Source organism: Microtus ochrogaster, chromosome 5 (genome assembly GCF_000317375.1).
Source record: "Microtus ochrogaster isolate Prairie Vole_2 chromosome 5, MicOch1.0, whole genome shotgun sequence".
Taxonomy (NCBI): Eukaryota; Metazoa; Chordata; class Mammalia; order Rodentia; family Cricetidae; genus Microtus; species Microtus ochrogaster.
The window spans coordinates 15016705-15028711 of NC_022012.1; the positions used below are offsets into that span (position 1 = coordinate 15016705).

General features: G+C 50.9%; 1 protein-coding gene across 1 annotated transcript in view; it reads right to left on the minus strand.

Moving 5' to 3' along the window:
* Positions 1-281: 281 nt before the first annotated feature.
* Positions 282-12007, minus strand: part of Dnmt1 (DNA methyltransferase 1) — a 48157-nt gene continuing 36431 nt past the window's right edge. Inside the window, exons 27-39 of the mRNA XM_013346289.2 lie at positions 11362-11535; positions 9785-10003; positions 8264-8456; positions 6032-6116; positions 5650-5778; positions 5264-5546; positions 4983-5124; positions 3570-3736; positions 3145-3322; positions 2159-2354; positions 1504-1787; positions 794-884; positions 282-592 (exon numbers count right to left, since the gene is read on the minus strand). Coding sequence (XP_013201743.1) covers positions 555-592; positions 794-884; positions 1504-1787; positions 2159-2354; positions 3145-3322; positions 3570-3736; positions 4983-5124; positions 5264-5546; positions 5650-5778; positions 6032-6116; positions 8264-8456; positions 9785-10003; positions 11362-11535 — 2179 coding nt within the window. The 3' untranslated portion in view covers positions 282-554. The remainder of the gene's footprint in view (positions 593-793; positions 885-1503; positions 1788-2158; positions 2355-3144; positions 3323-3569; positions 3737-4982; positions 5125-5263; positions 5547-5649; positions 5779-6031; positions 6117-8263; positions 8457-9784; positions 10004-11361; positions 11536-12007) is intronic.

Here is a 12007-nt window from a genome sequence, read left to right on the forward strand (position 1 = left end):
TAGACCAGGCTGGTCTCGAACTCACAGAGATCCGCCTGCCTCTGCCTCCCGAGTGCTGGGATTAAAGGCGTGCGCCACCACCGCCCGGCCAAGACCATTTTCTTAAGAGGCTTTCTGGAAAGCCTTATTAGAAAGTTCCATTTGCCTCTCACTGTCCAAAACTGAGTCATAGAAATGTATCCCGTGAGATAGATGCACCTCCACGTATGCCTTCAAACCAGAGGTCCTTTCCCCTCTTGTTGGTGGGGAAGCAGTGAGAGACACCAGTCACTACCTGGGTGCTTTATAGAAGCGCTTTATTTGAAGAAATATTACAACATATAAAAACTACATCAAGTCTTGTTTGCCACCTGCAGTGGCAGATCTGATAGAATACAGAATTAAAAACCAAAAAACTTTAAAATCCAGAATGCACAAAGTACTGCACGGCTTGGTCACAAAGCAACCTCACAAACAGCTTAGTGTCGCCATGGCCACAGACGCTGTGCACATTTCAAATGCTGGGGCTCGACAAGTAAAAACATCAGTGCATATGGGCTCTGGCGAGAGCAGGACTATTCCACCGTGGGAGTCTCCTCCTTCTTAACTGCAGCTGAGGAGAGGAAAGCAGAAGTCACCCTGAGCACACAGTGGCATGCAAGCTCACGGCTGGAGAACTTGCAGCAGCTGACGGCAGTTCCTGCACCCTGGAGGCTGCTGACCATGTCGGTCAGCCCTCCCTTCCACTACTCTGCCCTCATGTGGAGCTGGGGCTGTGCCCAAGTCCCAGGGCCTAGAGGAAGGTGGCACCTACCTGAGGCCATCTCCTGAGCTCTGGCCAGCATACAGAGCTTAATCTCAAGGCCAATGGCTTTGGCCAGTGGTGGTGGCACGGCGTTACCCACCTGTGGGAAGGAAAGAGCAACACCAGATTGTCATTGGGTGTCACTGTCCTGCTTCAGCTCTGACCAAGGCAGGACAGTGACCTGGACATTGGGGACTCAGTCTACTCAAGTGGCAGAGGCCTTCCACTGTGATGCCTTCAGACCCACAGATCACTAACAGGGAGTTCTTTGTTTACTCTGTTTTAAGACGGGGTCTCTCTAAACAGACCAAGCTGGCTGGGAACTCAGATCAACCTGCTTCTGGCTCTCCAGTGCTGGGATTAAAAGTGTGAGCCATCACACCTAGCCGACAGTAAGCTTTTAAAGGCTTTAGGAAAATCTGGAAGCAAAACACAGAGACTCCCAAGCCTACTTTGATTCCCACTATGAGCCAAACAAAGGCCTGAGGGAGCATGGGGCTGGTCTGTATGGAGCCCAGCCCAGCCCAGGCCAGGCCAGGATTTCTGCTGTACCTTCTAACTAGGGACAGCCAGCTGGGGAATGACATTTGTGCTATTGTACTATTGTGTTGCTGCTGCTGACCCACACTCTCAGTGACACAGCTGGACTCAAGCCCTGGGCCCCACTCCCTACATGAGAGCTGAGGCCGCTTGGCAACAAGCTCTGGTGCTGGGCTAACCTGCCGGTGTCTGTCCAGGATGTTGCCGAAGAACCGGTAGGTGTCCGGAAAGCCCTGGGAGCGGGCACACTCCCGCACGCTCACCACCCGGTGCTGCTCTGGGTGGAGCACACGGCCCTGCTTGCCCATGGGCTCAGGGTTGGTGACAGTGGTGCTGAAGAAGCCATCCCACTCCAGGCGCCCATAGAGGCCGGCCCAGTGGTTGTGCCGGTTCCCAGTGTGCGGCAGGCACCAGGGGATGAGGGTGTTGAACTGCCTGGCCGTGGGATCGCAGGACTTGCCAGCTGCAACAGAATACTGTGCTATAGCCAGGGCTGGTGCCAGGCCACAGGGAGACTCAGACTCTCTGGGGCACTCACCTCTGCAAAGGGGCTTTCCGGGGTGGAGGGAGGGGCTCTGATGGCTGCCTAATCCAGGCCCAGAGCACCTGGTACGCCTTTGCTGAGGCAAAACTGTTTAACCCCCCTCTGGCACCCATTTAGTTAGTAGCACCCGGTGTGGCCAGGGCCTCTGGGTTAACAATCAGATGTGTCAAGTGGGGACTGCTAGGGAGCCCTAGGAAGCTAAGCGGCAGACCACACAGGGCTGTAGTCGTGGAGTCCACGTTTGTGGAGATAATGAGTGAAAGTGGGATGACCAAAGCCTGGGGTCCCACCTTCTGCACAGGAACAGACCCCACGCATTGCACCAGTGCTGCTGCGGCCATTCTTCTTGTCGTGGAAGGTGTAGCGCAGCTTCTTGGTGGTAGTGCCATCTGTCAGCAGCACTTCTATATTGGGCAGGTCACGCCAATCCGATCCTGGGAACAGTGGAATGTTCCGCATGCGGGCAGCCACCAATGGGCTCATGTCCTAGAACACAGGGAACCCCAGCTGAAATCCAGGTCAGGAAGCACAAAAGGGAACCAGAGGCTCAGATCTTATCAGGAGGAGACAGCTACCCAGCCCTAGCTCTAAGAGCTGACCAGATAATGGACCCAAAGGCGCGCTTAGAGGGACATCTGAGAAAAATGCATAGGGCAAGGGTCCAGTGTGAGGTCAGCCAGGGAAGCACACAAAAGGTGCAGCCCAGTGTATTAGTCCATACGAAAGAGCGATTAGAGGGTGTATTGGGGGAGGCACTCAGATGCTTGCTGCTCCAGTGCCACCTGAAGATGACACTACTGGCCACTGGGGTGGGAGACCCAAGATGGTGAGCCTGCAGTAAGCCCAGAGAGAAGTTGGGCCAGGCAAGACCCCAGGAAGCACCAGACTCAGGGTGGTATGGGAGGTTCATATATGTTTTATGTAATTTTACTATGCTAAAGCTAAAACATTCCTTTTCATTTAAACAGAAAAGGGGAGGTGATGTGGGATTACCATTAATGAATAAAGAAACTGCTTTGGACCTATAGCAGGGCAGAATTTAGGTAGGTGGAGAAGACTGGGAGCTGGGAGGAAGGGCAGAATCAGAGAGATAGACGCTGGGAACTTTAGCTGGTAAGCCACAGCCACATGGCGATACACAGATTAATAGAAATGGGTTAAATTAATATGAGTTAGCCAATAAGAAGCTAGAGCTAATGGGCCAAGCAGTTGATTTAATTAATAGTTTGTGTGATTATTTAGTGTTTAAGCTAGCTGGGCAGCCAGGAACCGCTACCTTGCAGATATGATCCCTGAGGATGGGCTGGTAGTGTGAGCCCCGCAGCTGCCTCTGGAACCAGGACTGTGGCTCTCCATTGTAGGAAATCTCAGGAGCCGAGGCTCCATTCTGGATCTCAGGGAGGTCGGACATGGTATCCCGCACGGTGATGGTTCGGAAGGGGCCCGAGTTCAACCTGCAGCAGAGGGTGCCTTCTTAGATATCATGCGGGCAGTCTCTGCTGGATTTCAGGATGTGAGGGGCAGCTGTAGTATGTGCTCTACTCAAGCCAGCTGCCTGCAACAAGGCAGAACTTGAGGCTGGAATGGCATAGACTTGCAATAGCACTGAGCTTCCACATAGAGCCTGGCACAAACCCCAGTGACCCAGGAGTCATGACCTCCTGCCAGTCCCACACTTGGTGTGCCAAGTTCAGCTCCTACCTGGTGATGTTGCTAACAAACTTCTTGTCATCCACCACAACACTCAGCTGGCAAGCACGGGGCGCAAACACATGCAGAGGCTCTGGAAACAGAGGCAGCTTCTCTCCTGGGGCTGCAGCCAAGATGATGGCCCGTCTCCGCGTCTGGGCCACACCATACTGTCCAGCCTTTAAGAGGGGAATGGAGACAGGTGGCATCAGGCAGAGTGTCTGCCTAGCTGGTCTCTGTGCCGAGAACCATCTACAACTCATCAAGTCGACAGTGCAACTGACCAACAAGAGCAGCGCTCGCTTGTCAGCCAGGGCCACACCATTTGCAAAATTCCCAATCCTTAAGACTACAATAATTTGAATTTCCAGAATTAGTCACGTGTCTTTGTAAGCTCCCTGCCACCCCAATTCTGTCAAGCCCAGGCCCCCAAAATATTAACCCACCACCTGTTTTTATCTTTCCCCTCTTCTCACAGCAACTCATGGGTTTAAAGGGGATGGTAAGATCTTTGGGTGACCAACTGGAAAGCCCCAATGCCAAGTTTGCATTGGATTCTCAGAATCTCAGGTTCTGCTGTGGGGCCCCTTAGGGAATACTGCAGAAGTGGTAAGGACAATGGGGAGCTGGGTGCCCTCCACTCCCTGACAGTCACAGGCAAGGGGTGGGAATGCAGCACTTGCCCCATGCGGGCTCTTGTGACTTCAGCATCCATTGGATGTTTGAGTTCGTAGCCCAGGCTGGCCACAAACTGGTGCCTACTTGTTGGGATGACAGGTGTGTGTGACCATATTTGGGCTAGTGGTGATGGGAAAGGAACCCAGGCTTACTGAAGGTTACTAAGTGCGCTACCAACTGGGCCCCAGCCAACCCTGCTTACTTTTGGCCAATGTGCAGTTACCAATGTGTTACTTGTGAGTGCGCTACACTTAGCTACAACCCAGCTCTTAATCTTGAGACATTGGCCTTAAACCCATGATCGTCTACTTCAGCCTTTTAAGACCGGAATGACAGGCCTGTGCCACTATACCTGGTTACCCCATGTTTTTTCTTCTTTTAAGACAGGTGTTCTTAGGCTGGGCAGTGGTGGTTCATGTCTTTAATCCCAGCACTCGGAAGGCAAAGGCAGACGGATCTCTGAGTTTGAGGCCAGTCTGGTCTACAAGAGCTAGTTCCAGGACAGGCTCCAAAGTTACAGAGAAACCCTGTCTTGGGGGGAGAGGGGGGAAGAAGGTAGGGTTTCTTTGCAGCTCTAGCTGTGCTAGAAATCGCTCTGTAGATCAGGCTGGTGTCAAACTCAGATTTCCTATCCTCACCAACACACTAGTGATCATGCAGCCTCTGCTACCCAGCAGGCCTGAACACTCTCCCAGTTAGTGATGGGGGCAGCAGTCCAGGTGACTCTGCCTGCTGTGTGATGCCCACCTGCAGCACACCGAAGGTACACTGGTAGCCCATGCGGACCAGGCAGCGCAGCGTGAGCTTCAGCACCATGGAGCGCTTGAAGGACACAAAGTTCCTGACGTTCTCCAGCAGGAAGAACCGTGGCCGGTAGTAGTCGCAGTAGCTGTGGGGCAGGAAGGACAAAGGTCAGTCTCTCACAGACCCTAGGCATCTCCCACCATAGAGGGGCTCCCTCCCACAAAGCTGTATCTGGCCGAGAGTCGCCCCCAAACAGCAAATGACAGAGGGCTGTCCATGCTTACCTGAGGAAGGAGACTACCAGGGAGTTTTTGAACTTGGAGTAAGTACGGGAGTTGAAACGGTTCATGCCGCTGAAACCTTGGCACGGTGGTCCACCACAGAGCATCTCCACATCGCCCTTCTGCGGCAGCCTCTGGCCCAGGGAGTTGGTCACCTGGCCAGACATGACCAACTTAAGCAGCACATTGCAGTCCTCTGTGAACACCGTGGTGCCGGGGTTGTTCAGCCGGAATGCCTGGGCTGCTGGGTCCCACATCTCAATGGCCCACAGCGTCTCAGAGATGCCTGAGGGACAGAGAGCAGAGGTTTGTTGTTTTCATTTGCTCAGACATGCCATGGCCGCCTCGCCTTGCCCAGCCAGGCCAGAGTCAGCACAACCAGTACCCACCTGCTTGGTGGAATCCTTCCGACAACCCTCCACAGCCAGAAAACACATCCAGAGTTCGGAGCTTGGGCAACTTGATGGTTGCCTCGGGCTCTCTGGGCTCCGACACCTGACTCTTTGCCTTCCCTTTCCCTGGAGGAGGAACAGGACATCAGCTGTGAGAAGGGCCCACCAGACGGCTCTCCTCAAGAGGCTTTTTTCAGGAGACCTTATCTTTGTGCCTTAAGAGCAGCCTCTTGGGAGACCTTCCCAATTCAGCCTCCCAAACATGGGCAGAATTTGAGAGGTCGAGGCAGAAAACTTCAGGGTTCCGGGCTAGCTTGGACAACATGCAACCTTGTCTCATGAAAACCATACGTATAGGGGAGTAACAGATGGGACACACCTTTCCCCTTCCCTTTCCCTTTATTCCCAGGGTTGCGGGCGTGGTTTGGAGGGTCTTCGAAGCTTTTGCTCTTTGCATTGTAGGCCTGCACAGAGATGAGCCATATTAGTTAAGAAGAAATGCATGGACAACCCCCCCACACACACACACAGCTTAAGAACTTTGGTCTAATAATCTCATTCCCTAGGAGGATCACAGCCAATCTTATTATTGGAAAGAGACAAGACTGTAGCCAGCTGGTCATGGTGCTGAGGCTGAGGCCATTCCACACTACAGAGGCTGTCTAAAATCACTTCTATTAACCCTCTCATGGTCTGCACCAACATCTGCTACTTAAAGCACCCAGAGCATACATTCGATGGAAAGGGAGAGCATTATGGGAGCCTGCTGTCCAATGTCACATAAACATGCACACAAAACATTGAAGAGCCAAGCTCCAGGTACTCAAATGGGTCTAGTACAAGAGGATCTTGGATTCTTTCTCAAAACCATGGCCACTACCTGGTCACAAGAGACAGAGTGTACTCTTCCCAAAGAGAGGGACCTTTCCAGTTTTTTTTTTTTTTTTTTTTTTTCGAGACAGGGTTTCTCTGTGGCTTTGGAGCCTGTCCTGGAACTAGCTCTGTAGACCAGGCTGGTCTCGAACTCACAGAGATCCGCCTGCCTCTGCCTCCCGAGTGCTGGGATTAAAGGCGTGCGCCACTACCGCCCGGCTTGAGAAAAAAAACTGGAAGTCAGAGAGGGACCTTTCCAACATATACCAAGACCCTAGGTATGGTTGGTAGAGGCCTTCAAAACAGTCCGTCAGATAAATTTTAATGGTGTTAGTAAAATGTTACACACATTTTTATTCTTAAATCTAGAGCTGCCAGGGCTACAAAGAAAACTTTTATAAATATTTATTTATTTATTATGTATACAATATTCTGTGTATGTATGCCTGCAGGCTAGAAGAGGGCACCAGACCCCATTACAGATGGTTGTGAGCCACCATGTGGTTGCCGGGAATTGAACTCAGGACCTTTGGAAGAGCAGGCAATGCTCTTAACCTCTGAGCCATCTCTCCAGCCCCCTACAAAAAAAATTCTATCTCAAAAACAAAGCTGGGTAGTAGTGGTACATGCCTTTAATCTCAGCAGTTGGGAGGCAGAGACAGGTGGCACTGTGGGAGTTCGAGGCCAGCCGCCTGGACTATATAGTGAGTTCCAGGATGGTCAGGACTTTTTTTTTTTTTTTTTCGAGACAGGGTTTCTCTGTGGCTTTGGAGCCTGTCCTGGAACTAGCTCTGTAGACCAGGCTGGTCTCGAACTCACAGAGATCCGCCTGACTCTGCTTCTCAAGTGCTGGGATTAAAGGCGTGCGCCACCACCGCCCGGCTGGTCAGGACTTATATACAAAAATCTTGTCTTGGAAAACAAAACAACCCAAACCAAACCCAGAAAAGCAAAAGCTAAGCACTGAACTTCAGAACCACCTGCTATCACAGGCCTGTGTCATGTGCTGACATGGGCATGCAGCTCTGTTAAGTAATGTGCCCTATTCCTTGGGCATCCAACACCAATCTTCTTCTGAACACCCAATCCTGCCTCCCAACCCAGGGTTTGTGCATGTAAGGCAAGAGTTCTACTGGATCAAGCCATATCTCCAGCTGCCTTGTTTTCTTTCAAAGTCAAAATCCTACTCCAAAAAAAACAAACAAACAAACAAAAAAAAACAAAAAACAAAAACAAAACCAACCAAAATCCTACTCCTAAGGTTCTACATAGAAGTCAGGTGGTGGTGGCACATGCCTTTAATCCCAGCGAGTTAGAGGCAGGTGGGTTTCTAAGTTTGAGGCCAGCCCTGTCTACAGAAACAGTTCAGGGATACACAGAGAAATCCTATCTTGATAAACCAAAAGACTATATAGGTTGGGTGGGGTGGGTACCACAAGCCTTTAATCCCAGCACTTGGAAGGAAAAGGTGGGTGGATCTGCCAGTTCAGGGCCAGTTTGGTCTATAGATGGAGTTTCAGGGGTATATAAATGTATAGTGAGACCCTAGCTCAAAACAGACAAAAACCAAATCCACTGCACACCAGCTGCTTCCTTAGTCTACCTCGTATCTCCTATCCCAAGAAAAACCCAGGCCCAGGTCTAGCACTATCCAGCCTATCACTGAGCTCCACCCCAGACTGAGCTGCTTTCTTGGGCACCCCACTCTAGCACATTTGCCCCTCAAGTCTGGCTCCACCTCAAGGAAGTAGAAGCGGTCAGGGCCCCCCTGTGAGTAATCCTGGATGCTTTCAAGCAGGTCTTCCCCGTACTCCACAGTACAACGGCCTTGCACATCACTGAAGTCCACCACAGCTTCCTCGTCACTCCAGTACAGCAGGTTGATGTCTGAATGGTAGGTTGCTGAGGTGGATTTGTGGGTGTTCTCAGGCCTGTAAAGCGGACACCAGGTAAGTATTATTTTACCACAAGTTTATAATCACAGGTCAAAGCACCCTCATCTGCAATGCCTGGAACCAGCAATTGGGGAGTTGAGTGAGACAATAGGGATCTTGTCAGTCTTGTACACCTCATACCTCAAGGCCTTTATTTTTTGAGACAGAGCTTCCCAGGCTGACCTCCAGCTCAGCAATTCTCCTTCCACAACACCTCAAGTGCTGGGACTACAGACAACTACCAACCCAGTCTCCACAGGACATCTTAGATAGCATTTTAAAAAGGATTTATTCATTCTTATTCAGTGTGTATGGGTGCTCTGCTGGCTTGTATGTCAGTGCAACAGGTGAGTACAGTGCCTATGGAGGCCAGAAAAGGGCATCAAGTCCCGTCGAACTGGAGTTAGACAATTTTGAGTCAACCATGTGTTTAAGTGCTGGGAATTAAACTTATCAAATCTGAAGCACTGAGCCATCTCTCCAGCCCTTACATGGCATTAACATTGAAGTAGCCTGTAAGAGAGGTCAGCTGTATAATTTGAGTACTTGGTTTGGTTTGGCTCAACCTATAAACAGTATCACGGAAAGATCACACATCCCAGTTCCATCAGCATGGTGACCACCACCCTTACTTGGACCCAACCCCACAGAAGGAATGGAATTCCCGGGAACCAGATCAGGGATGCTCTGCTTCATCCTGCCCATCAACGCTGAGTGACCTGTTCTTTTCTAACCACGTTGATCATTACAAAGACTCCAGAAAAATCAGGTGTAGTAAGAGGTGCCTATTATCCTAGTACGTGGGATGCTGATACAGGGGGATCTCAAGTTCTAGGTATGCTAGTAAAACAAGCACATACAGGTCATCTGGGCCCGTTTTCTTTCACTGTAGCCCCCTTTCTACTGCCTGTCTTCAAACAAAGCCATACTTTCATGAATGCATGCACAAGTACATAAAGTATATGTGGAGTGTTTAGTAAAGCCAAGGGCTGGAAAAAAAACAAACAAACCCAGAACCAGTAAAGGTGCAGAACAGAGGGATTCAGAGTGGTGGGAGACCAGAACAGGAGACTGGTTTGGGCAAAGCACCGAGACAAACCAGGACACACTCCCTGCCACTCTGCAGCTTTTGTTTCTTGCAGGTTGAATTGGAGCCCACAGTACCCCACATGCTAGACACAGGCTCCCAACTTAGCCACACCTACACCCCCCCACCAAGGCCACAAGTATGTAATACACCCATGCCCCCAGGATAACCAGAAGCAGCCATCTCTACCAGCAGAGCCTTCTTGGAGGGCCTCCCAACAGGCAGAACCCACACGGACCTGTAGAACTTGTTGAGCCTGATCTTGATGTCTGCTTCGTTGGCCTTGCCATTCTTCTTGCCACAGTGAATTGCTTTGATCCGGCCGATGCGATAGGGCTCAGGAGCATCCAGGTTGCTGCCTTTGATATAGTCAGAATACTTGCGGTAATGCTCAGGGTACAGGCTCTCGTCCACAGGCTCCTTCTTTGAACGCTTTAAGGGGCTAGCTAGCTTGATGCTGCAGAGAGGAAGGAAGGGTATAACTGAGCGCGAGGCCTTAGAGTCCAGACGACAGGTTGGAGTGAGCCGATTCCTCATGAGTTGGTACAGCCTAGTACCATTAATGAAAGATATTTCAAACGAAATCTGTTTAAAATACCACTCAGCTCCCAGAGCTCAGGGGGCTGTGGCTACACATGCTTGTCACCCCAGGATTTGGGAAACAAACTGACTGAAACAGGAGGCTTGGGAGTTCCAGGTAAGCTTGAGCTGCCAATTAAATTTTAGGCCAACCCGGAGGTACCTCCCAATCATGTAGCACCATGTACTACTGACTATGTGACAAGGTCCTGTCAGCAAACACAAGTTGAAATGTTATAGGAGGGGACATTGCACTAGGGGAAACAGCAGCTTCTAAGACAGCACAGGTACCATCTCCCCAGGTGTCAGCCAAAAGCACAACCACTGTGCTGAGGAGCCCCGGGACTCGAGGACTCGCTGTGACATGATGTCACTTTCCTGACTACGGAGTACCGATGCAAATGTGATGTGAAGGATGGAGTCTGAGAAAGCTCGAATTTGGCCCAACTCATGGCAAAGCTACTCTGCCCACAAGGACATAGGAGGTGATCTTCCAAGGTGGCTCCCACTCTGGCTAGCAGTTGACTTTTGAGTCCTAGAGGCACCCCTGAGTGCTTATGTGTGGCCTAATTGGTATGCTTCTATGTGGTAGATGACACCACAGGGAACAACCTATAGGACACCAAAGATGAGCATTTCAAGATTGGGTAAAATACCCAACACCATCAATGTACAAGTATCCACTCATTCCTTAGTTCCACGGGTCACAGCAACTAAGCCAAATTTGGGGACTTAAGGTTTCACCAGACACTAGGAAAATGGATCCTCCAACTATAGATACTGAGCTATGTTTGGAAACACGAGCTGCAATTCCAACTTGTTCTAGCGCTTAGGATGTAGAATGGATGAAAGGTGGAGATGATGCCCTGACTTCCGACATGGAGTCTGATGTAGTCCTGTTCACAGATCTCATCCAACAGTCCCCGGGTAGAGCACTGGAGTTCTGGCAGGGAGATCCCATTAGCTTCAAAGAGAAAAAAAACTCAGGGAGGAAGTCTATGCCAAGACCTCAGAGCTGCTCAGGTGCAGAGCCGAGCCAAGAACTGACTGTCCAGCACTGCAGGACTCAGCCAGACACACAGCACAGATGGTGAAAGGCCCGAGGCAGTGTGCCTGGAGCACGACCAGCACGTGACAAAACCTTCACGAGGAGAGGCCTAAACACTAGCTTAAGGGGAGCAGCTGGAAAGATCACCAAGCCAACTGACGGGTATGGACCATGGACGGGGCACTCACTTAAAGGTAAAGGCCTCAGGAGGCAGGTATACACTGTCGCCTAGTCGGTAGACAACACCATTCTTGGTGATACAGCTGCAGTAGAGCCGGCCATCCACCTCATCAAGCTGCTCCAGGACCTTGGGCATTTCTTTCTGTCTCAGCTCACCCAGCCGGATACAGGACAGGCAGAACCTGTTGAAGCCAAGGGCAGAAACTCAAGGCTCCAAGGTAAAAGTATCTGCAGATATCTGGGAGAATTGCCCCTTTTGACCACAGCTCAAAGACAGAAATTAATACTAGCCTAGCAAACAAGCCAGGGGCTGTGTACATCAACAGCAGGGTCCTCGGCCAGCAAATGCCCAAGGCCCAGGACTACAACCTAGCACCACAAATGAGTATTTTCCCCCTTTCTCTCTTTTTGAGTCAAGGTTTCTCTATATAGCACTGCTGTCCTGGAACTCAGGCTGAAGACCAGGCTGGCCTCGAACACATATCTGCCTACCTCTGCCTCCCACCTCCCAAGTGCTGGTATTAAAAGCGTGCACTAGCCGGGCGGTGGTGGCGCACACCTGTAATCCCAGCACTTGGGAGGCAGAGATAGGTGGATCTCTGTGAGTTCGAGGCCAGCCTGGTCTACCAAGGGAGTTCCAGGACAGGCTCCAAA